Genomic DNA, 26721 nt, shown 5'->3' on the forward strand with positions numbered 1-26721 from the left:
GTCGCCCTGGATAAGGGCGTCTGCTAAGAAAATATTAATAATAATAATAATACCGCAATCCCCGTCCTTTACACATGTAATACTGCTCCCATGACAAATAAAGGACTGGAGGTTAGACAGAAGCAGGTGGTTTAATAAGTTAGGTAATACCCCTGATTCAGTGTCCTCAAGTGAAAGATATGACGCAGTGCTAGGGCAGAAGCCCTTTCTTAACTAGGAAATCCCTAATTAACTGCCTCATTTAGCTCGATTACAGAGACAGTATTTTTTATACAGGGTTCCCAATATATCTTATACTGTGTATATTGTATGTTTTTGTTTGTATGTAATAATTTACATACTACTGCCTGGGTCTTTGTTTTGTCTCTTGCAGGTTTGCCAAATGAATAAGCAACAACAACAGTCATAGCTTTGAGGTGTCATGTACACGTGCATTATAGATATATACAGTATTCAATATGTTTCTATTAATATAGTTGTGATTTAGAGTGATTTTGTTTTGCATTTATATATAGGTTTTGTTATAAATATAGGTTTACCATATCTATATATTTAAGTATGACTCACATGCATACTATTATACTGTATGTGCTGTTGGCTACCCTGTATTATAGGTGTGGAGATTCCAGCTAAAGGTCCTCCTGTATCCTGTGGCTCTTCAGTTTTAGCACATGTGCTTTTTGCTTGGGTAGACTCCATAGGGTTGCATGAACACTAGGGCTGTGCTGCTACTTGAACTCACATTAAGAATTGCCTTGAAGAAATATTTATAAGCAGGTATTAAATAAATCCATTCATTAATGTGTTAATTTCAAAACAAGAAAATAAACCCTGGCCTGTGATTGGTTAAAACCTCATCATCAGAACAAAAATAGATTGAACTATTGCCCTGACATCATTACACCACCAGGCAATAGTCTCCATCTGTCATGTGATTGGTTCACTTCACTGTAAGTCCCACCATTTTCAAAGCAACACCCTTCTCCCCTGCACTCACAACAAGAGAAAATGTCTGAACACCGATTCTGTGATTTAACAGAAAATGAATTACAAAACATACTACAAAAGAAAGATGGTCCAAACACTAAAATGGTGATTAAAACGTCACTGTCACTGTTTTCTGATTCGACAGCCAGGATATAAACTGGATTATGCAGCAGCCAGCAAGCCACACGGAGAGCTCGACACCAAAAAAACTTTTAGAACTACTGAATGCGGTATGAACTTCAAAAACATTTCCTGTTATTTATTTATGTTATTTATTCTTCTTTCTAGCGACCGACTTGCTTGGATTGTATTTTGCTGTTTGCAGTCAGAAGGTAAGAATAGTGACTTTGATAAGTACAATTGAATGCTCGTTTGTTGATGTAACTACATTAGCTGGTTGAAGGAATTAAAGTGTTCAGAGCTGGTTGATTGAAGTGAATTTAGATAGTGTGTAAACTGGACCAGCTCTATACTTGCAGGACAGTATAAATTGGCAAACAGTGGCTTAGAATGCCAGCTGTCGAAGGGCCACACGTCCAAGAGCAGCCTGAGCTGTGGCAGTCTGAGCGAAGACAGGTAGAATGAGGGCCTCTTCCAAATCTCTCCGTGACTACTAGAGGGCTCTTTCCAACTCTTAACATTAGCTGTATTTAAGTAACATTATAAAGGTGGTGTTTTAATTGGGTGATCTACTGTTTGTGATTTTAGTACCAGGTGAGTGTGGTTAAATTGAATAGAGGTTGATTAGCAATTTGATTGGTTTACGCACAGCTTTTATACATCTAGTTAGTATAATAGACAGCAAGCCTATTTGTGCGCCAGCACAAAGTGCCAGCCAACCAAAGAGCCTCTCTACCAAAGAACTGGGAGTCTAGCTGTGAGAGTTCCAGCGAGGAGAGACCTGCGAGGAGAGGCTGTTGGAGAAAATCAGAACCTAGCAGCGCTCTGGGAGACGCCAACTACTAGACAGGTCTGTACCCTCCCCCCACCGCTCCTGCTCCCACTACTACTGTACCTATCTGTCTCACCTGTCCTGCTATGACTGTCTCTCACATCCCTGTTATTCTGTCCTCTCACTCCCATCCTCTCTGGTGTCCTCTGATCCTGTCACTCTTCTGCTAACAAAGCTGATTTCATCTCAGCTTTTGCCTCCCACCTCTCTCTCTTGATTTCCTTGCTCTCACTGAAACCTGGCTCTCTCCTGATAAAGCTGCCCTGTCCTCTCTCCACATCCTGTGGCCTTCTCCTTTCTCCCTCCTTCTGATCTCTCCTCACTCTCAGTTAACATCTTTTTCTCTGTCTCTCCCGACTCCACCTACCCTCACTGTCACCTCCCGCCATATCCGCTCTCTCTCCCCCACTGTCATTGACTCCACCGCTCTGTCACCTCCCTCCTATCGACTCCTTCTCCCAACTCTCTGTAGACTCTCCCTCACCTCCCTCTGTCCCCTCACCTCCCTACCTGCTCGCCCCTCCCCTCCCCAACCCTGGCTCTCCTCTGTGCTCCGCTCAGAAAGAACCAAACTCCCTGCTGCCCTAGACCTCTACCGCTCCCTCCTCTCCTCCTTTTCCTCTACTCTCTCCTCTGCTAAACGCTCCTATTTCCAATCTATTATCCAATCCTCCAACCCCTGGAAACTATTCTCGATCTTCTTCTCCCTCCTCCTCCCTTCTCTATCTCCTCTGACAACTTTGCCTCTTTCTTCTCCTCTAAAATCTGATATCCGCAAACGCTTTAACACCTCTCCCTCCCCTCTCCCCCCTCCCGCTTCAACCCCAACACCCTCTGTCTCCCCTACTATCTCACCCACCTTTTCCTCCTTCTCTCCCCTCTCAGACTCTGACCTCTCCTCCCTCCTCTAGGGCCACAAACCCACCACGTGCGCCCTGGACCCCCTCCCCACTCACCTCTTTCAAGCTGCTGCTCCTGCTCTACTCCCCTTCATCTCCTCCCTTCTCTACACCTCTCTCCTCTTTGGCCTCTTTCCCTCTGCCTTCAAACAAGCCTCTATCACCCCCTCCTCAAAAAACCCCACGTCCCTCCAGAACTACCGTCCTGTCTCCCTCTTACCCTCTTACCCTTCCTCTCTAAAACCCTCTCTCTCTGTCCTAATTCTCTTTGATCTCTCTGCTGCCTTTGACACTGTCGATCACTCTATTCTCCTGTCCTCTCTCGCTGACCTGGGGATCTCTGGCACTGCTCTAGTTCTCCTCCAACCTCTCTGTCCGCACCTACCAGGTAACCTGGCGCGGCTCAACCTCCACATCTCACCTTCACTCAAAAGGCGTCCCCCAGGGATCAGTCTTGGGTCCTCTCTTGTTCTCTCTCTACACCCGCTCCCTGGACCCCCTCATCGCATCCTATGGTTTCTCATTCCATTTCTATGCTGATGATGCTCAGATCTTCCTCTCCTTCCCCCCCTGACCCCACCATCTCCTCCCGTATCTCTACCTGTCTGTCTGCTATCTCCTCCTAGATGCACTCGCATCATCTCAAACTCAACCTCTCTAAATCTGACCTCCTTTTCTTCCCCTACTCATCTCCCCCTTCCTCTGATCTCTCTGTCTTCATTCCTCTGGAATCTACCACACTCTCTCCTTCTCAGCCAAGAACCTTGGAGTAACCCTGGACCCCTGCCTGTCCTACTCCCAGCACATCTCCGCTCTAGCACGCACTGGCCGATTCTTCCTGAACAACATATAAAGAATCTGACCCTTCCTCACCAACTACTCCCCGCAACTCCTCGTCCAGGCCCTGGTACTCTCCTGCCTAGACTACTGCAACTCCCTCCTGGCTGGTCTCCCTGCGTCCGCCACCCATCCGCTCCAGCTCATCCAGAACTCCGCTGCTCGCCTGGTGTTCTCTCTGCCTCGCTTCTACCATGCTACTCCACTGCTCCGCTCACTCCACTGGCTCCCGATCACCGCTCGCATCCAGTTCAAGACTCTTGTACTCGCCTACTGATGCCTTGACCAGACTGCACCCAGCTACCTCCAGACCCTCACCTCTCCCTACACCCCCACCCAACCTCTCCACTCCGCCTGCAGCAGAAGACTGGCTGTACCTCTTCTACGCTCCCCTGCCTCCAGAGCCCGCTCCTTCTCCACCCTCGTCCCGCAGTGGTGGAATGACCTTCCTACGGATGTCAGGAGTGCCCAGTCCCTGACCACCTTCCAGCGTCTACTCAAGACACACATATTCAGACACCCGTAAAACTCAACTCTTCCCTTCTGGACAATATAGCACTCTGCCTTTAATGCACTTTAACTTGCACTTATCTGCTCCCTATTTTACTGTATTTAATCCTGCACTTAATCCAATCTGTAGTATTTTGTATATCACTTGCACTCGTATCTAACCCTGACGTAACTATCAACACTTATCTGCTCTTGAACTGCCCCGATATCAAATCGTACTGTGTTTTGTTCTTGCTCTTATTAGGACTTAAGCCATTGTATTTTGTATCTTGCTCTTAATTGTACTGTAATTCTTTATATGTATTTTTTGTATACAACTGTAAGTCGCCTTGGGTAAAGGCGTCTGCTAATAATAATAATAATAATAATAATAATAATAATAATAATATTTATTTATGCTGTATCAGCTAAATTTAAACAAAATATATGTCGTTCAGCATGATGACGTAATTTGAGGGAGTTTGGAAAAAAAAACTATTGACCGCAAGCAGCGACACAGGGGCAATAGTTGGTTCTATTTGTGGTCATGTGATGAGGTTTTAACCAATAATATACCAGAATTCCTAAGGACTGATTAATATATATATATATATATATATATATATATATATATATATATATATATATATATTTCCGGTGCATTTTTTTGTCCAACAGCACTATCCATATCCCACTGCTTGCTGGAGCCTTGTCATTGCTGAGATTGAGATTTGGAGCAGCGCGCTAATCGATAGCCGTGGGTCCTGATGCTCAGCAGGTCACACTGCAAGCACAACATTGGTGGGGAGGAGGAGGGGGGTCGGAGGGGGTGTGGGGGTTGATGTGCTGACAGCTCCTTTCTCCTCTTCTACTCTGGCAGTCTGCCAGTGCTGCATGCAGCTTCAAGCAGGTTTCCCTGTTTGATCTTTTCACTGCAGTCTGCGGCTAACAGCCAACACGGTGCTGAGCAAGAAGAGAGACCTGTCTCCCCCGCTCTGGAGCTCAACACTGCCCCCTCGTGGCGATGAACAACACAGCACTACAGCAGAGTGGAAAGCACCCCCAACTGAGGAACTATGTTGTACAGGACAGTATGTCTGTTCATAGCGCTGGCTAACATCTACTCCTTCAGTATTATCCCTCCTACTCACTGTTCATAGTGCTGGCTAACATCTACTCCTTCAGTACTACACCTCCTTCTCACTGTTCATAGTGCTGGCTAACATCTACTCCTTCAGTACTACCCCTCCTACTCACTGTTCATAGTGCTGGCTAACATCTACTCCTTCAGTACTACCCCTCCTACTCACTGTTCAGGGACAAGCTGCTGTCAACTGATGACAAGGCAACTATTGAAAGATGTAATGCTTATTCACTGCTATGGCAGAATAAGAGAATAATTATACTGTCATTTGATGGAAGAAGAAGAAGAAGAAGTGTTTGATATATTTTTAAAGAATACAAATCTACAAAAAGAGACAATGACAGTCAGAGATGCTGACTTTCATATCGTTGGCGCACACATATTTACACCTAATAAGTTATTTGATTGTAAAACGCTTAAACAAACACTTTAAATCAAGTCTGTATGTCAAGATGCACCAGAAGGAGCCAACTGGGAGTCATGAACCCAGCCTCCACATTCGCATTCACTGATGGAACTCTTCATAACATTTCAGTGAGGCGCTTCAGATGACATCATAAAACTACTGTATGAGGTCAAAGATCAGACTGTTTCCATCTACATACAGTGGTGTTACAGTGCAGCCAAGCCCCCCTTGGAAAGCCACCAAGAGATTAAAAGATGAAAATAATATAGTGGAGCCGTCCTGTTTGAAATACCAGGGCCCAAATTATCACTTGGCTTCCTGTCTGAAATGCATTCCTATGAGATCCTACACATCTGGATATAATAAAGTACCGAGCACTGTGCTGCTCTTGAAAAACAACAAGCCAGCAGAGAAAATAGCAAAGAACGAGCTCTGAAAGGCAGGTACAGTATGGGACGATAATGGTATACATATTGGATTGCATCAACCACCTAACCATGATTATCCCGTGGAAAAAGAAGTGGTTGATACAATCCAGATGGACTTCCCGCTGCTGTAAAATGCTCTAAAACAATCCAGCTATGGCTAATCCAGGTGGACTTTATTGGTATATTAGTTTATATTACTGGTCTGCTGTTTTAGTGTTTTCCTATTTAACTAGATACTTTCTAATGTTGTACACATGTCTACAAAAATGATCATTTTAAATCTCCTCTGTTTCTTCTGATGATGTACAGTTGATAATGTTTTCTGTATACGTGCAATCTGAGATAACAGACTGGCTACAATTAAAACCCAACACTGGCACCCTCATGAAGGGGTCACACAGAATACGTCACATCTACAGTGAATGAGACTCCACTGCTACAGACCCTCGGTACCCAGAATGTAATGAAACACTACAGACCACTACAGTTTTTCTAAGGGTCTATCAAAGGGACTACAGTGATTATTTCAGACAAACAGGTAAATACAAAACATATAATGATAATGGCATTGCTCTCTGGCTTTATTGACTCAGGAGTTCCATAATCTCGTAACTAAAATATTTTAAAATAATGCTGTAATACATATTATTACAAGATTCATTACAGACAGATCGTCCAGATCCAGATAGTCTAAATACCTTGTTCTAAAGAGTTTACCATCATCTCAATTAGCAGTTCTTTAGACATATACAGAACATGTGGCTTACGAATATATACTCCCGTCTCCACTAAATCCCACAGATTTTCCAGTGCAGACCCATTAGCCGAATGCCTGCCCTGTGCTGTGTTGTGGGGGTACCTGAAGGTGTCTGGGTGCTCGCTGACGGCCATGTTGATGAGGTCCATGGCGTGCTGGTAGTGTTTCTGTGCTGTGTTGTGGGTGCTCACTGAAGGCCATGTTGATGAGGTCTCTGGCATGTTGGTAGTGTTTCTGTGCTGTGTTGTGGGGGTACCTGAAGGTGTCTGGGTGCTCACTGAAGGCCATGTTGATGAGGTCCATGGCGTGCTGGTAGTGTTTCTGTGCTGTGTTGTGGGTGCTCACTGAAGGCCATGTTGATGAGGTCTCTGGCATGTTGGTAGTGTTTCTGTGCTGTGTTGTGGGGGTACCTGAAGGTGTCTGGGTGCTCACTGAAGGCCATGTTGATGAGGTCCATGGCGTGCTGGTAGTGTTTCTGTGCTGTGTTGTGGGTGCTCACTGAAGGCCATGTTGATGAGGTCTCTGGCATGTTGGTAGTGTTTCTGTGCTGTGTTGTGGGGGTACCTGAAGGTGTCTGGGTGCTCACTGAAGGCCATGTTGATGAGGTCCATGGCGTGCTGGTAGTGTTTCTGTGCTGTGTTGTGGGGGTACCTGAAGGTGTCTGGGTGCTCGCTGACGGCCATGTTGATGAGGTCCATGGCGTGCTGGTAGTGTTTCTGTGCTGTGTTGTGGGGGTACCTGAAGGTGTCTGGGTGCTCACTGAAGGCCATGTTGATGAGGTCCATGGCGTGCTAGTAGTGTTTCTGTGCTGTGTTGTGGGGGTACCTGAAGGTGTCTGGGTGCTCGCTGACGGCCATGTTGATGAGGTCCATGGCGTGCTGGTAGTGTTTCTGTGCTGTGAACAGCAAGGCCAGCAGGTGCAGGCAGTGCAAGTCATCCTTCCCATCCTTCAGTGCCCGCTGCAGGGGCGCCATTGCATCAGAGATCTGGGCTCAGACACAAGGGGAGAGTGTCATAACATCCTGCACACAAGCTTGGGCAATTCTGGGGCTTCCTCAAACCAGGGTCATTATCTGCTTCATATATCAAATACAATTCAAAGTACAGTTACATTAACTAGTACAGTATAGCTACTCTTTTGTTAATTCTTACAAGTATAGACATACTGGACTATCTAGGCCCTATTTACATGTGTATATACAAATCTATCATGTACAACTGTAAATCTTGGCTTCATATAATCCTTGCAGATTTTTGTTCATCAAATAAATTGGCAGCACTTCAGATTACAGAGCACGAATAGCCATGTAATTAGATTGTAATAAAATGGGCAATTCACAATGGTTCTTTTTTGATATTTTACCTGGGATTGACCTTGTGAATAACACCTTGTTATCTAATTGAATTGCATGGTACCAGCATGGTAAAGGCCAAAAAACCCACAAGTGGTCACAGCAACTGAAGTGTGACAATAGCAGCCCTTGTGAATAACAGGAGATGAGAACACACCTGTCTGACCAGAGCAAGCTGCAGAGACTCACCTGCCTGACCAGAGCAAGCTGCAGAGACAGGTACAGGGATATCCGAGGGTCGTCCGGGTCCAGCTCGTGGGCTCTGAAACCAGAGGAGAAAATACGTTGCCATCTAGGGGTGTGTATAGAAACTGCATGCTACTGGTTAGAATAGAGAACCCCAATAAATAGCACTGAATAAAATAATTACAGACCCATTAGCCAAAGGTCTTCCCTGTGACAGCTTTCCAAATTTCTCCACATGCAATGCGCCTTTCATGCACTGCAGTAACTAAGGGCAATGGTAGCAGCTACTACAGTACGGATGGTACCACACAGACAACATTCTCATGCTTTAACATACCAGTGCTATGGTCCAGTACTCACAGGCACATTGCTGTACCATATCAGTACCTCTGCCATATTTGTTCCAAATCTATGGTGTTGCCATTGCAGGCATTCTGCTACAGAGTAATATCTTGGTGTTATAACTGGATCCCTCTTGTACTTTTAATTAAGATTTTTGAATGGCTTTTGAATTACTTTAGAATGGCTTTTGAATGACTTTGAATGTCACCAACAAGACAAGCTTCCTGGCCTACAAAGTGCAAGACAAGATGACACTGTTATACCATGAAAGACTTAACTGTACACATGAAGTAATAATAAATCATGTTTTAATATAAAAAAGAGCACAATATATAGCTAATGCCGTTATCCACATCTTTTTTTTTTTTTGGTCAGTTGGTATTCTACCGTGCACGTGACGACACTTAGAGATTAGCTGCACTGCCATGTTCTGAAATCTGACGCTTTGATTGGCTGAGAGTGGCTTTGTGATTTATAATTTAATAAAAATAAAGGAATACAGCAAATGAAAAAGGTTGAGATGGCTCTGATTTTAAACCTGCACGCATTGCAGCAAGAAGGACAGTGTTAACTCGTAAAGGTATTATTTAATAGGCCTTTAATTCTATAGGCCTTTTTTCATTTTTTGACTTCTGCAATATATCTGATGAACATTTCCCTGGAATGCTATTTCACCTGGTCCCTAACAGTCTTTGATTGTTGATGACTGCAGACATAATAAAACAAAAACAAGTCATCTGAAAGCATGAAAGTGATAATAATTCCACTGAGCCTGTCATTTATAAAACCTAAGCAGCTTACTTATGAGAAATAATGTAGGTGATTTAAAAAATACCAGTCCTGTACAACAACTGTTATTAAATCAAGAAATATTATCCTATTATGCTGTTTTATAACAAAACCGTAGCTCTCCAGAGGGGCTAGTGGGAATCCCTTATAAACGTTCCCCACAGTGGAAGCAAAGCGAAGTGTGATAAAGCACAGTGAAAGCCTGGTAAAGCAGAGGTAAGCACTGGGAAGCACAGAGAGGTATTGTACGCCATATTAAAAAACACAGCAAGGCATGGTAAAGTAAATGCATAGTATAATCATGGACAAAACATGCAGAAACTGCAAAAATACCACGGTAGACTTTCATAAGGGATGTTGCAGCAGTGTGGAGTTGTGGTTAGGGCTCTGGACTCTTGACTGGAGGGTTGTGGGTTCAATCCCAGGTGGGGACACTACTGCTGTACTTTACCTAGATTGCTCCAGTAAAAACCCAACTGTATAAATGGGTAATTGTATGTAAACATAATGTGTAATAAATAATGTAGTTGTATGTAAAAATAATGTGATATCTTGTAACAATTGAAAGTCGCCCTGGATAAGGGCGTCTGCTAAGAAATAAATAATAAAATGATTTTTGCTTTTCTTATTTTATTTTCACAGTCCTTACCTTCTTATGATAGTTGCAATCATTTCTAGTGGGTCTAATTGCATTTAAACAATTTTTCAGCATCACCATCTAACGCACATCAGTGTATTGCCAGCAAAGGTTTGAGATCACTAGATGGCGCACATACTGATACTGAGAGAAACGGGACGAGGGCAGTGAAGCGTTCCAGCATGTGCTCTAGTCACTCACCTCTTCAGGGTCTCCAGAGCCTTCCTGTTTAGTTTATCCTGATCACCTTTAAGAGAAGCTGCAAAGAAGAGACAAAAAAACCAAACAATTTAACACTTTGAGCAGAAACAACGATGGAGAATTGTACAGTACACACTCATTGGGATATTAAACAGGTTACAAATGAAATTGGGATATTAAACAGGTTATAAATTAAATTGGGATATTAAACAGGTTACAAATGAAATACTAGGACATACTAGGACATGTATTTGAAGCATCCCTTTATGTGTAACACCAGGGCAACAGACCTCAGATCCTGTAGCTTTTTATCTCACAGGTGAGAATCAAAACAGCAAGAATCAAACAGCTTTCAAATGATGAACCATATGAAGAAAAACCGTGAATTGAATCAATAAACAAAAACGCTATCCCTCTTCCTTAATGATAACGACCTTCTTTACAAATGTACCCCTGAGTAAATGTATTTAAATGATACATTTCCAAACTGTTACTCAAATCTTTATGTTATTATGCAACTTTACCTGCACTTGGGGCTGGTAATAAGTGTTTAGCAATCCATGGCTGTTAAACCACACACACTCTTCTAGACATACTGTGATACAACACCTTCTCAAGAGAGACAGTGCTCCACTTATCATCAAATTCAAGTCATTCAGGCTCGCCAGGGAACAGACTCCTCATTGGCAATAATACTGTTTCTGATGCTGCTGCATCATAACACCTTCACACATGGATCTTGGAAAACATTTAGCTGTCACTTCAGCAGCCGAATTCCACATTACAGAAGCTGCAATCTTACACGAGGCCTGCCACAAAGAGCTAGGTACAGTTCTGTACTGCCACACTTCCTTCTGGCCTCGTAATAATGTCTTTGGATTGGGCTGTGTATCGAGTTTATTACAAGTCCTGAAACACCTTGAAACATTACAGTCGGCGCCACTTAATCGGGACACTAACTAGCAGGATTTCTGCCTAAATGGGTTAGAATTGTGATGTCACTTCATTTAATTGGATTACAGTATTTTCAAATAGCTTTTCAGAGCAAGATAGGTTCACGTGGCGCAGTGCAGTGAGTATGTGATTACGCTGTGACTTGTGTAAATTGCGTAAACCAGGTTGAACTCTTGAAGGAGCTGCTGGAGTCTCCTGTGGTTTCTCAGGCTGCTGTGGCAAAGAAATTTGGAGTGTCAACATCGCAGGTGTGATAAGATGTGATTTCTTAAAAATTTATATAAAAAAAAAGCAATTAATTTTGTTTAGGAATACAAAAAAAACAATTGACTCATATTTCAAATGATGCATTTAACATTTATTCATAATGTGATCTGATTTCATTATTTTTCTTTTCATTTAGAAATAAAAAAACAGTAAAAAATACTTCTCTTAATTTGCATGTCATACTTTTTTTTTTAATATATATAAAAGTTCCTCCCAAATGCCTCTTGTTTAACTGGGAGAGCCACTTATTCGGGATATTTTTACATCTCCAGAGGCGCCCCGATAAAGTGGCGCTGACTATACCACTGAATGAATTACCGTCCATAGGGTGGGTAAATCTTCCTTGGTTAGAAGAGGACAGAGAGAAAGAAGTTGCTGCGGAGAGGGGGGGAGGGCAGAGTGGGCTCTTAACCCTCATTAGGAGGAGAGGGGCACTGGCACAGGCCTTGACAAGTGTCGCTCTCAGCCAATCAAAACACCATATTTCAGAGCATTTCAGAACATTCCAAGACATTGTTCCAGCTGCCCTTCTAAAGACATGAGAAGACACTCTTACTACATGAGAGGCGGGGTCAGCTGCACAGTGCATGAACCTATAGCACATACAGTTTCTCTGGATAAACACACAGACAGGCAGCCAAAGCCCTTACCGTCTGAGGCCTGCAGGCTGTAGCAGAGTCCCAGAGCCAGGTGTCCCTTGGCCAGGAATTCTCCAGCTTCTTCTGCCATGTCAACCACCATCCTGGAAAAGACCTCTCCTTCCTCCAGCTGTGTGAGATGATGACAGAACATCTAGATCAAGACCAGGTGACAGAACATCTGGATCTATACCAGCACCCCACAACCCCTTCAGGACTCAGCTAAGCTAATGAAAAGGGTGTAAACTGCCCATCTTCCCATTCCTTTTGATGACCTCGGCGCTGCGAGATCAGAGCACGCTTCACTGATTCCTACAGGCTGCAGAGGGCTTGTCAGGCTGTCAGCTGGACCACAGACCCTGTCAGCATTATCATTGATGCCAGCAGCACTGCAGTGCGACGGAGGCACACCAGCTAAAATAAGCACAGGCTCTGTTTGCTTGTACTATGTATTAAATGCATTTTTATATGGTTAACCTTGAAGTTGAACACTTGTGAGATGTCTCCTTATAAAAGTTTACCACTGTATTTTTGCACAGTATTTTTGCATTTCTTAACGTGCTTTACTATACTTCACTATATTTTAAAATGCTTGTCTATGCTTTACCATGCTTTCACTGTGCTTTATTACACTTTGCTATGCTTTTACTGTGGGGAACTTTTATTAGGGTCGTAAGGAAACAGGTTAAATGGAGACAGGTTTAAAATACAGAGGCTCAAATGCAGCAGCTCATCTGCAATATTTTACAGAGATCGTTCTATTTGCACGGCTGTCAAAAGGTTAACCAACCTTAAGTGTGCATATGTGCCTTGCTTGCCTTTGTTTTACCATGCTTTCACTGTGCTAAACTTTGCTTTGCTTTTACCCTAATGCAGTATAGCGCAGTTAGCTTTCATGAGGGGATGCATGCACATACTGTCCTGGCTCCTGAACCCTATCCCTATTAGTTCTCAGTCTCTTCATCATCAGTATCAGCCTGCTGTCCCACTATCCCTGCCTTCCAGTACAGACAATGAGCTGCGACTCCTGATGTGGAATGCATGCTGTTGTTTCTCACAGCGATCTGCATTCCCTACCCCAGTGCTTCCATCAGGCCTCAAATCAAATTCATTTCAGACACCTGAATCAATTAACGCTACCTTTAAAAGTGATCTCAGAGGAGATGGAGTTCTTGCAGTGTGGTGTATAATCTGCAACCTGCACCAGCAGCAGCTCCTTGATGGAATGTTCACATGTATTACAATTCCGTTGTCATGGAGTCTCTTCTGTAGGGTCGTGGCTGCATGAGAAACTCCACAGTCTGGTCTGCAGGGTCTGGGTCAGTACCTGCGTGACCCACCTCTACGTGGTACAAGGTACAGTGCATCGCTTTCACACGGCTGTCTGTCTCCCGCCCCCTAATCCCTATGAGTATGCTTGTCAAGGCAATACAGCACAGTATGTGCACATATAATCTGTGTTAAAGCCAGGTACGCCTAGCCAGGTCTCAAGTACAATGCTACTGAAACAGTAGACATGCTATTCTCTATTGTCAACTAGATCAACTGACAAAAAAAAAAAAACATCTGGAAATGTAATTTTCAGCAGGCTTTATTGACACATCGTTCTTTCATTATTCATAATAATGTACTTTTTTCAGTTTTAGTAACCATTAATAGGTCTCTTCAATTGGTATAAACTTGAATATGGATATTAATATTAATATTAATAAACATGGATATTAATGTTCCAAAGCTGTTCAGACCATTAAAAGAACAGTGTGTGAGAGTCTGTTCTGTGTTTTATAAGTACAGTAATACAATGATGGGTTTGGTCCTATTTTTCATATGTATACTGCATTTATATTTACTAAGCTCAGCCACTGTTTCGATCAATTGACTAGAACCCTATACTGTAGAGGAAATACATAGATATTCCACTGTTAGGACGAGACCTCTATGAAGAGTAATTTGTTATAATATTGTATATTCTAACAACATATCTCATAATCCAAAGCGGTTTCTCCAACAGCGAGTCACTGCTCCTTCAGATTGCTGATCCAGAGACACACAGCACAGTACAGGGTGTGGACAGACAGGGCTGGCCAGGCTGTGGGTTAATCCCCAGCTGCTCCAGATCTCTCTCCAAACACACAAACAGATGTTTAACTAGCAGGCGCTAACGCACACGGGTCGTGACAGCATTAGAGGATACGACAACAGAGAACAAGAGCCTTTACCTGGGCAAACGAGACAGGTGGGCTTAATACATTATCAGTGGGCTCTATTCACAGCATTCACTTCAGGTGCTTTGGTCAAAGATAAAATACTACATGTTACTTTCTCTTTGACTTTATTTACGTCGCACACTCAAACGCAGACACGTTGCGTCTAGAAGCCTTCCTCAGTGTGTCTGAGAATTTAAAATGAAGAGATAAAGTGTTCTTGTAACAGATAGGATTAAGCCTGGTGAAGGGGGGAAGCCTAGTAACCCTACTACCCAGCTCCTGGTCCAGGCCCTGGTACTCTCCCGCCTAGACTACTGCAACTCCCTCCTGGCTGGCCTCCCTGCGTCCGCCACCCGTCCGCTCCAGCTCATCCAGAACTCTGCTGCTCGCCTGGTGTTCTCTCTACCTCGCTTCGCCCACGCTACTCCACTACTCCGCTCGCTCCACTGGCTCCCGATCACCGCTCGCATCCAGTTCAAGACTCTTGTACTAGCCTACAGATGCCTTGATCAGACTGCACCCAGCTACCTCCAGACCCTCATCTCTCCCTACACCCCCACTCGACCTCTCCACTCCGCCTGCACTAGAAGACTGGCTCTACCTCCGCTACGCTCCCCTGCCTCCCGAGCCCGCTCCTTCTCCACCCTTGCTCCGCAGTGGTGGAACGACCTTCCTACAGATGTCAGGACTGCCCAGTCCCTGACCACATTCCGGCGCCTCCTTAAGACTCACCTCTTCAAACAGCACCTGTAGAACTCCTCTGTTGTATCCTGGGACACTATCACCCTTCATTTAAATATGCTTTATTTTGCTCTTATCTGCCCCCTATTTTACTGCATTTAATCCTGTACCTCAGAATATTGTAATCTGCCAAGTGTTTAATCTGTAGTATTTTGTACTTAATCATATCCTGATGTAACTATCACTATTTAATCATATCCTGATGTAACTTTCACTATTATCTGCTGTATTATTGAATTGTGGTTTGTCACACTTGAGAATTATTGTATTTCTTGTTCTTATTGTATGACTTATATTGTAACACTTGAATGTATTTGTATTTGCTTGCGATTGTAAGTCGCCCTGGATAAGGGCGTCTGCTAAGAAATAAATAATAATAATAATAATAATACTGCAGAAAGCTGCCTTGCTCTAAGTATCCCCCTGCCTGCCTCTCCCCATGCTGTCGCTAAACTGCAGCACTCCAGTCATGTTGATGCGGCACTCTTCATGCATTACATAAGAGATCTGACATCAGTCCACTCTCTCTCTTGCTCACTCACCCAGTGCAGCTGTCCGATGCAGACCTTCGCAGCGAGGAGGGGGATGGTGGGGTCAGTCGGTCGCAGCTTAGAGCACTCCCGGAGCACAGACACTGCGCTCGCCGACTAGAGAGACAGGGAAAAAATAACAAGGTTAATTAGCAGCTTGTCAGAAACAGGGAGACGTACTGTAGTGCATTCGACACTGACGAGATACTGGATACAGCACTGGCAGTATTTATGTTTTAAAAGGATTTTTAACACACAAAGTGGTCCTTATTGCAATTGCTCAAATATTGTATTTTTGTTTTATTTTTCATTTTTTTACTTTGGTAAATCTGTGTTTAGGTGCTCCTTCCTGAGTCCAGGAGCTGCTCTTCAGTTCTGGTTGCCTGCTATAGATATATGTAACACAGGCTAGATCGGCCAAAGTGTCTTTATAAAAGAGCCAGCGCCATCCAGTCTCTTTGGATCAAGTTTCCTTTTGATTTACTGATAATACACTTCCTGTGCACTAGATGGTGCTGGTGCTTACGAATATAAAGACACTTTGCTTGATCTAGACCGCATCACACAAGTATAGAACGGAATGCAGTTCCTGAAATCATAGCCTAAGCAAGAACAGAACAATGTATTGGGGAATGTATTGGGGGAGGTTTATCTCTCCCAGTTCTGCTGATGCAGGAGAGAATAGGCAGCTAACATTCATTTTAGTAGTTCTATTTACCTTCAATTTAAATAAAACAAAATAGTTGGCTCTAGCTAGAAAGACCTTGACCTATATCTATGTGGCATGGTTCAAATCAATCCCTGGAACTAGCGAGTTAACCAAGTTCTGGTAGCCGAGCTATCATTGATCACAATACAGTAATCTGTTGCATATCCCACTGCGGTGGACCAGAGTCAGGGTGGATATGTAACAAGTTGGGTGAATGAATCCTGTTTCAAATACCACTATACACAGCTGTAACAATTACTGTATTCAGAGGTTGAATTTAATACACCCCGCAGGTGAACAGGATTTATTTACATATCAACAGTGAACAGCTCACATGACACTACCAGCAATGGGTGCGCACAGTGCACATACAACGCAAAGTACAGAAACTTTGGTGGGATCTACAATCTCTGAACTAATCTTCTATGTTCAATGATACAAATAATACACTAACGTTGCTGGAGAGGTTGATCATGACGGATAAACGGATTAATATATACTGTATATATATATATATATATATATATATATATATATATATATATATATATATATATATATATATATATATGTGACAGTGGGAGGTATTTATTTTGGGGTTTGTTTGGAGTCCTTCTGTAATTACAGCGTAATAATTTGCACTGGTCACAAAAAAAGACCATAGCACTATCAAGGATGGATGATTGGCTGTCACATAATGTATAATACTGATGATCTGATGCCATAGTGTGCTAAATCAGGTTCACCAAACACACAACTAAACAATCTTTGTTTTTGGAGTTACTCAACACTGGCATATTATCTTTCAATAGCCCCTTTTTTGACACGATATCATGTGATCAGTGACACTCCTTCCTCCATTCTAATTATACTGCACTTGGAACTGATTCCTGGACCTAGAAGCTCAGCATGCTTTTATCTGTAAGCGGGTGGCTTTTCTTTCTGAGGGTAAGATGGTAGCAGCAAGGCAGAAGGGCAATACATGAAGGGTGAGCAATCTGGTTGCGAATACCTCCAAGCAGTTTCTGACCTGGAAAGGAATGGTGGAAAACAGAAAGCAGAGTAGTGTAGTGTTCAGAAACAACAGATATATGACTGCAGGATGGTTGTACTGATATATTTGTTAGGACCTGAGCTAGCTAGCAGAGGCTGGGCACTATTGCAGTCCCATGTCTGGGCAAACCTGAGCAAGGAAGGATTTCCGTATAAAAATGACCACTAGGGTGTGCACCAGTCACTTCTTCTACTATTTTCTATAGGCATATTGGCAAACTAAGTCATATGACTCACATCTCCCACAAAACTGTTATTTCTTATCCTGGAAACAGTGAATTTGTAAAGGTTAAGAGTGGAAGAAATTACTGATGTATTGAAACAGGGTTAAAGTTTAGTATATATTTTTGCAGCTGGAGGCTATGCTCCACCAGGTATCCGAACTAACAATTCGAACAGCGTTCATATCTGCAGCTGGTACTACCCTGAAAACAAAGTTCTTTCCAGACATGCACTGCCCTAGACTGAACCACGGTACCCTGACAGGAAGCACAATGGCTTCTCTATTATACTGCAGGAAGGTCAAAGTGATTGAAACAGCTTTGAGCAACGGCTGAAACGCTTGCCTGTTTATGCCTGTTGTTCATCAGCGATATCATTTACAGAAAAGGACAGTGTGTTAACTGCCTTGACAAAACAGGAGAATCAATACACAGATGTCCTTTGTAGCCTAATTAATCAACAGTGAGTGAAACAGGCAGCAACTGGTCTCTGCTGAGATTTAACTGCAATTACAAGCAGCTGGTTTTACATGACTAAAGAATGCCACGTGAATCCTAATGACTTTGGAGTATGCATTTTGTTTTCTGTTGTGGACTTCACTGTTTATTAGAGGTTACTTAGAGAATTATTTGTATTTATTTTCAGAAGGAAATAATATTGAAAAGCTGCTTTACACCAAGCTCACCAGTTTTCCTAGCGCTTGTAGAACTCTTATTTTTTTCTACGTTCTTATTCTCGTCCTTCAATCATTGCTTGCTCCCTTATTTAAAAATCGACAACCAAATCGCTATTAAACAGAATAGCACCACCTACAGTGTTATGTTGGAACAGGTGGTGTAGTCGAGTGGGAACACACCACCCGACTTAGAACACCACACCACTGATTGGAACACTTCTATCTCAAACGTCAGCTGCACAGTTCTTGTCACCTCTGGAACTTTGCATTTGTTTTATCACCGCAAGAACAGGCCTACTGCCCCTGCAGCACCTCTGGAGAAAGTAGCGTAGACTAGGGGGTTGAACCAATCAAACATACCAGTTATAGACTGTTCTGTTTATTCTTCTCTCTTCAACATGAAGTGGAAAGGATAGCTTTTATTAAAAGAGAGCATTAGTAATTGATCACGTCTCTGTCGACAGGCTGGAATAATTATCCCTCTCTCCTCTTACTCTTGCAATGTGAAGACGAATGTGTTTTCATTAACAGTTTCCAAGCAACCAGGCAGTGTTTTACCTAGGACACCAGCAGACGGTATAAAACTAAATCAATTCATTCCACAGGGCATCAGAGCAGTATTATTGTCTGCTTGTTTCTCAGCACTGACCGGAATGGTATCAACTATCCATTGCCACTGCTGACAGTGTGAACGAGGCCAACGAATTTACCTTTGGGTTCGGGACAAATCCTGACAAATCAGGCTTCGGTATCATGCACACATGTTCAGTGTGTTCTTCAAAATCCTATTGTTAAACATTGCTGCCCATATGCGATTTCTACCCAGAATCCAGGATCGCCAAGTAAGAAAATCAACAGGGGTAGCCTTGCATGGAACACAATTCTGCAGAGTGGGGACATTCCTGTGCATGCAATTACAGTCGATGGAATGTGTGATGCATAATCAGGGGGGGTGGTGGTATTAATACTGTACCGTACTGAGGTGCATGAGGTAATGGCAGTATTGAAGGAGACTTTATCACAGAGCGGTGAGCTGGGTTTAATCAGGAAGAACCATAACACAGACTGAATGTCCTGTTCCAGCTATTTCTCTTTCTTTCTTTTGTCTCCCTGTGTCTCCCCTTTTCAGATCTGCATTACACCTGCCTTTTTATCCAGGGATGTGTACAGAGACGCTGCAGAAGAAGAGGAGAGGGAGCAGGCTGGCGATGCTCATTGGCATGACGCATTGCAGGGGGCTCATCAGGAATCTTGCGGGAGCGCTCCACAAATAGAAAGGGAACGCTATATCAGCACAGATGGGAATGTCTACAAAAGGGATGTCCCCAATTCCCTGTGTAAGGCCCAGGCTATTTCCAGACGCTTGATCAATTCACTGTATCAAGTCACCAGACTGCCTGAATAAATCAATTCACCCACCCAAGCTGCAGTCTTTCTGTTATTTAATAAAATATGAGAAGCCCACAGACATATCTCAGTTACTATGGCTGAGTCATGCTTGTAACCAAGTTTATACCTGGGGGTGGAATGAAGTTCAAGGACGTTACAGGTTGACTTTAATATAGAAGAAGAACAAGATGAAGAAGAATTGAATTGTATTGAATGTATTTTTAGGGTGGATAACTATTTCATTGACACACAGGTAAACTAGGTGCAAAGAATACAAAGTTAAACAGAATAAGATCATGCCTGACATCTTTGCAAGGTTAGTGTAATAAGGCAAAATAAAACCAGGTCATGTCTGAAGATAACGGAAAAAAAAACATGATTCTAGTAAAAAATATTTATATAATGAGTGCAGCACCGAATCAGAACCAAGCAGGGACCAGCAGAACATAACCAAGCAGGGAGCAGCAGAACTGCATCCACTCCAGTCTCCTGATCAGAACCAAGCAGGGAGCAGCAGAACTGCATCCACTCCAGTCTCCTGATCAGAACCAAGCAGGGAGCAGCAGAACTGCATCCACTCCAGTCTCCTGATCAGAACCAAGCAGGGAGCAGCAGAACTGCATCCACTCCAGTCTCCTGATCAGAACCAAGCAGGGAGCAGCAGAACAGAACCAAGCAGGGAGCAGCAGAACTGCATCCACTCCAGTCTCCTGATCAGAACCAAGCAGGGAGCAGCAGAACTGCATCCACTCCAGTCTCCTGATCAGAACCAAGCAGGGACCAGCAGAACTGCATCCACTCCAGTCTCCTGATCAGAACCAAGCAGGGAGCAGCAGAACAGAACCAAGCAGGGAGCAGCAGAACTGCATCCACTCCAGTCTCCTGATCAGAACCAAGCAGGGAGCAGCAGAACTGCATCCACTCCAGTCTCCTGATCAGAACCAAGCAGGGAGCAGCAGAACAGAACCAAGCAGGGAGCACCAGAACTGCATACACTCCAGTCTCCTGATCAGAACCAAGAAGGGAGCAGCAGAACTGCATCCACTCCAATCTCCTGATCAGAACCAAGCAGGGACCAGCTCAATATCAACATTACCAAAGGAATTTTATTTACCTGGATGTAAATATAAAAATCACATATAAACCACTACTTGTGCAGCCTTATTCAAATATTCAAAATTTGAAAAAAATCCAGCATGTCTATTCTATAAGTTTAGCGCTGTCTAAGAATAGGAACCTCACCCGTCCGCAAGCCATCAGCGAAAGAGCCAGCTGGTACCAGAGGTGGAACTCATCAAAGGAGAACTTCAGGGCCCGCTCCAAACACTGCAAGACAAACCAGGTGCAGCATGACAACAGAGTCCCATTCGCTCGCTTTCATTGCTTCTGACAGCAGGCACAGATCACCTTGTTAAAGGGGTTTGTTTAAATTATCTCAACAAAGCAGCGTTCATTTTCGTCTCTCAAACACAAATCTACTTTTCAGCGGCTGTGTTTTATATTTTGGCAGATAGAGTAGCTTGGAACACCTTTGGTCCAAAGATTAAAAAAGGCTAAAAATGATTAAGATCATTAAACTATGGAGATATCTTGACCGTGGCATTAATGGCTGTGTTAAACCGCTGTTCAGATCATTAACACAGGGATCCAGTATGAAACAAAAGGGATTGCATTCAAAATGGTCATCAGCGAGCTTCAGGTGGCCCTACAATGAAGAAGTTAGTTATTACTACCAGAGACCACACGAAGCCCTGATGGAGGACATGTGCTCACCACTAGCCCAGGGATTCCTGTTAATGACACCGGGGAAGGCAGTTACAGCAGATGGATGTGTTAAGGCAGTGACTGCTGGGGTTGTTAAAGGGGGACCGGGTTAATGCACGCACTCTCTAAATGGGGACCGGGTTAATGCACGCACTGTCTAAAGGGGGACCAGATTAATGCACGTACTCTAAAGGTGGACTGGATTAATGCACGCACTCTCTAAAGGGGGACCGGGTTAATGCACGCACTGTCTAAAGGGGGACCGGGTTAATGCACGCACTCTCTAAAGGGGGACCGGGTTAATGCACGCACTGTCTAAAGGGAGACCGGATTAATGCACGTACTCTAAAGGGGGACCGGATTAATGCACGTACTCTAAAGGTGGACTGGATTAATGCACGCACTCTCTAAAGGGGGGACCGGGTTAATGCACGCACTCTATAAAGGGGAGACCGGGTTAATGCACGCCATGCCCTTGTGTTTCACCTGGGTTCCAGTCCGGTGGATTCCCCTGTCAAGCTCTGGCAGTGTCAGACTGATCCTGGGGGGAACTATGCAGCGAGAAACACAGGTAAGTACCGCGGCTCAGCATACTGAAGCAGACTGCCATCTGATTATTTGCTACGGCAACTACAAATAGATCCCAGAGAGCAAAGGGACAGTTACACCCAAGGGGCATCACTGTGAGCACAGCTTTAACTTGCACTTTCTGTCTGGGATCTACTGACCTTCCCTTTAGTTTTTAACTCGTAAATGGATCTGCACCACAATAAGCATGGAGCCCACTGGCACTTCCATCAACGGCATGTTTATTAATGGAGACCTATCTGGACCCCATCCCATTGAATTCAGACTCATAAAAGCAGTTTTGGATAATGAGGCTGGGGTTTGATGCTGCAGGTCATTTAAAGGAGTGGAAAGGGTGGAGATTAGGTCATTCCCAATAAATGTTCATAGGTTCCTTTATTGCTAACCCAGCTAGTCGCCATTGTAAATGTGAATTTGTTCTAAATTACACTATATGTTTAAATAAAGGATTGATAATTGATTGACCCAGTGCAGGGAGACAGCAACTATATGCATTTTTACAGTATAAGAACTTTTAAACTACTAGGAACAGGACGAGCTTAGATGGGCCGAATGGCCTCCTCTCATTCGTACATTTTCTTATGTTCTAATGATTAAAAGTCCCTCAGGAGACCAAAACTCCTACAAAGAGCTGGGAGCAGTCTTACCTCAGACAGCATTCCATACTGCCCCCTCCTGGCCATGGCGATGCTCAGCAGGTCATAGACCTGAGAGGCGTCCTCCAGGCTGACCGCCCGGTCCTCCAGCTGGTCAGGGGCTCGGCTGATGACCGCGTCTCTGTTTGCCTGTGGACAGTCGCTCATTAATGCAGAGGTCATTCATTACCTGTATATAACTAACCTTGTCTTTGCCTACAGCTCAAGACACTTAACTGTTGCTCTACACCTAGAAGATCATGATTGCTGCCTCGGACATTATTGCTTCATTTCTGGGGTGGCACTAGGTCTACCCCCCGGAGTCAGCCCAGGTGCTCTGATCGCTGGATCACAGGAGGCTTTATCTGTGCAGTCCAGTCTGCATTTGCTCCTCTGTGTTCCATTTTAATTGCATGACCTTTGTGTGGTGAGGTTGATGGCCATGGCAAAGCTTGAACTACTCATGCCAGTCAAAGACAACGTTCTTGGGGTTACACCCTGTTCTGTATCTACATTACAGAAATAAATAAGTGGTGCAGAGCCTCAATGAGACTGCCTGACAGGGTGGACTCAGACAGTACTGGTCTGTTTGATATTCCACCAGCACTCCCTCGTGGCATTACTCTCACAGACACTAGGAGAACTGTATGACGTTACCCAGAGCCGTGCTCCAGTCTAGTGCAAGCTCTGTCCTGGAGGTCTGTTCCACTCCAGGCTTAACAGGTTCAATGATATAAGTAACTGCTTCAGGGTCTGGATTCAGGTTTAATTGGTTCAATTTAGAACAGTGTTGGAATAAAGAGCAGGAGCTGAAAGGCCAACTTTGGCCACCCCTGGTTTAGATCCACTGAATAACCTCCTAGCGCACAGCCCTAATGTGCTCACTTAACCATGTTTGCACATTACTATCCTTGTGATTCTGATTCATTACCATGATGCAGCGCTTCCTTGTATCTACAGTCCATAGAAATGACAAGGGACTTTACTCAGTATCTCCACCTGCTGGATCTGAATCACTATAATACATGTAACATTGTGTTTTAGTTTAGGGAAACTACACTTATTGTACCATCTATTCGATAACAAGATATCTTCATGTATTTTACAGCTTTACATGTTGCGAATCCCTGGTGGAGGGCACAGCATCCAGTCTGTCTGCTGGGACTTTCCTGACAGCGTCTTTTTTTTCAGTCAAAGGATTTCAAGACAAGCGGAAAAATCTATAAATACTCATCCATCCTCCTTGATGCCAGCTACTATAGGAGGTGCAGGAAAACCAGAATGAGTTTTATTACAACAATCGGCCACTTGCTGGCACTGTGCAGCCCAAATTAGAAAGTACCAGTCAATCGATTACAAGGGATTATCAGTTATAATATCTGCTCACCTCTTCAAGCGCCACACGCTTCATCCTGCTGTCTAACTAAATAACTACAAAGGTACTCAGCACCCAGTGTCGTATATTATTCAGTTTAATGTGTGGAATATAGAATGGTCTTACCATTGACTCGCTGATCAGCAGCAGCAGCAGGGCCTCTTCTATGTTATCCTGAGGGCAAAACAGACTGGCAAAACAAAAAGAGAAAATGAGGTCATTCTTATGTCAAGAGTCTTGTCTTTCCACTACGGCACCCGTAACAAGAGATATTTTGTACATGTTTCATCTGCAACGTAATACCTTCCTCTCTCGTCCCTCCACCAATGCAGGTAGGGTTTCATGAGCTGAAGAACTGGCTAAGCACACATAAGCATTATTATTATTATTATTAGTAGTAGTAGTAGTAGTAGTAGTAGTAGGGTTATAGGAGCTATTTAAGGGACGGCAGAAAATGTTTTGGTCTGCTTAAACGTCTGTATTTCTATTAAACTCTCATTCTACAGGAGCCAGTGATGCAGTTGCCATTTTAACTGCATACCATCGCAAACGTGAAGTTAAGCCACTTTCCCCATACTGTTATGAAGTTTGAGATCTTAGTACCTTAGTACAGTAAAAGCATAGCAAAGTGTAATAAAGCCCAGTGAAAGCATGGGAAAGCATTGTAAAGATTAGTGAGAAATGGTAAAGCATAGTAATAAACATGGCAAACCAGGGTACACTGTGGTAAATGCATAGTAAAACTACAACTTAATTCAAACTGCAACGGGCCTCTGCGCCTATCCGATATGTATAGCAATAGTTTGGAATTACTTTATTGTTGTACTGTTCTGATATTTTATTGAGTATGGGCTATTTAAGTCTCTCTTTAATGCTGCTCATTCTATTGAGATGTACCTGTGCTGGCCCAGCAGGCACAAAGTGACTAAACTAAACTAAACTCCAATGGGCCTTTGTGGTTCATCCAACACCCCAGGACCCTGTGTGTACACAAAAGGGTTAAATGATTAAAAATGATTTTATTTCAGGACGATTCGGACAAAAGCCCTTCACAGTCAACTTTAATTTTTTTAAGAAATAACCCTACATGCATTATCAATTACCCTGTTATAATGATTACCCCAGGACCGTGTTCCCTAAGAAGGCGTGGTATGTTCTGTAATAATGGTTTTTCGGGTGCGTTGCTTGTGAATCCCCCTGTCCTGTATGTGCAGCACACCGTTTAGCAGGCCTGTATGGGACACATTGTGCTGTTGTAAGCCTCTAGTATAGTCTGGCTGCAGCTGTTGCTCCCTGGCGTACTTGTCTCCGCTATACTGCTCCGGCTCGCGGTCCAGGGTGTAGCTGATGGGGGTCGACGGCTCCTTTGCCTGCAGCTCTGGAGGGGGCTCGGAGGAAGGGCTCCAGTAGCAGTCCTCACTGATCGTGTGCAGCAGCAACTCCACCAGCTGCCTCGCTGCAGTCTGCAATTCAAACACAGGGGGTGCTGGTGAGGCACAGACGGGCAGTGACAACAGGAAAGCTGACAAAGTACAGCACTCATGTATGCCAGGAACATTGTTTCTTCACTGCAGGCGATGAAATGATTCATCACATAACTGTCTTGTCAAAGACTGGACAGGAACAGCGCGCTCACGCCAGTTATTGACCATATTGGTCAGCCACATTTACAGGCCCCCGGTTATGCAGATTATTCCTTACATAAGTCTTTAAATGAGACCAGGCTGGAGCTATGTTTGTAGTACAGTAGAAGCACATTAAGCCATAGATACATTTCTTTAATTGTATTATATATTTTCTGTTTGAAAGGACTAGTTTAAAGTTTAGAGACTCTCATAATGCTAATAGTGCCATAAAAGTGGGTTACAACCAGACGGTTTTATATGCTGAAATACACAGTATACTGATCTCATGATTGTAATGGAATTCCTTTGAAGGAATTGGAATTGGAATTGACCCTGACCCTGAACCAGCCAGACCTACTTGCAGCCCCCTTTTAAACAATCCCACTGATCCAGAACTGTTAACGAGATCAATGAGGTCCGATTCCCTTTTCAAAACGGCTGACCCTTGCAGGCCAGGGAGGAGGGAGGGCCGGCCGATGTCCTCATTGCAGAAAGTTTCTGCACTCTTTGAAAGCAGCACAGTACAAACCAAGTTTGCGAGACACTGATCCTGCAGCAGTCTTGCATAACCACAAGCTGCTCAAACTAAGGCTGCGTTGCTAGGATACAGGATCCCGGTAGGCGCTGCATTGCGACATGCAGTTGAGGAACCAGATCTCAAGTTTTCATTTCTTTATCACACTTGGATGAGGTGCTAATGGGATGCAGTGTGTGTCAGCAGGTGTGTGAAAGACACTTACAGGACTGGAGCACTGATCTGTGTTTAAACACTAAGCTGTACTGTGCACAAAGTGCATTGGACCTGCAGCAAAGCCACTGAGTTCTGCTAGAAGAGATACAGATCATAACATCAAATCCAATAGCCAGGCTGTCACAGTCTTCATTACATAAGGGAATATTAAAATATGACTTCCAAAATCCTTCCACAGACTAAAAACTATA

At 43.7% G+C, this 26721-nt stretch overlaps 1 protein-coding gene across 1 annotated transcript in view; it reads right to left on the reverse strand.

Annotated features, from left to right (window-relative positions):
* LOC117402476 (tetratricopeptide repeat protein 7A-like) overlaps positions 1-26721 on the reverse strand; it is a 110965-nt gene that overhangs the window by 72117 nt on the left and 12127 nt on the right. Inside the window, exons 7-15 of the mRNA XM_034003664.3 lie at positions 25457-25617; positions 24281-24344; positions 22792-22929; positions 21035-21118; positions 15756-15860; positions 12278-12395; positions 10407-10464; positions 8441-8513; positions 7725-7885 (exon numbers count right to left, since the gene is read on the reverse strand). Of these exons, the coding sequence (XP_033859555.3) occupies positions 7725-7885; positions 8441-8513; positions 10407-10464; positions 12278-12395; positions 15756-15860; positions 21035-21118; positions 22792-22929; positions 24281-24344; positions 25457-25617 (962 nt within the window). The remainder of the gene's footprint in view (positions 1-7724; positions 7886-8440; positions 8514-10406; positions 10465-12277; positions 12396-15755; positions 15861-21034; positions 21119-22791; positions 22930-24280; positions 24345-25456; positions 25618-26721) is intronic.

This window comes from Acipenser ruthenus, chromosome 5, assembly GCF_902713425.1.
Source record: "Acipenser ruthenus chromosome 5, fAciRut3.2 maternal haplotype, whole genome shotgun sequence".
Classification (NCBI taxonomy): Eukaryota; Metazoa; Chordata; class Actinopteri; order Acipenseriformes; family Acipenseridae; genus Acipenser; species Acipenser ruthenus.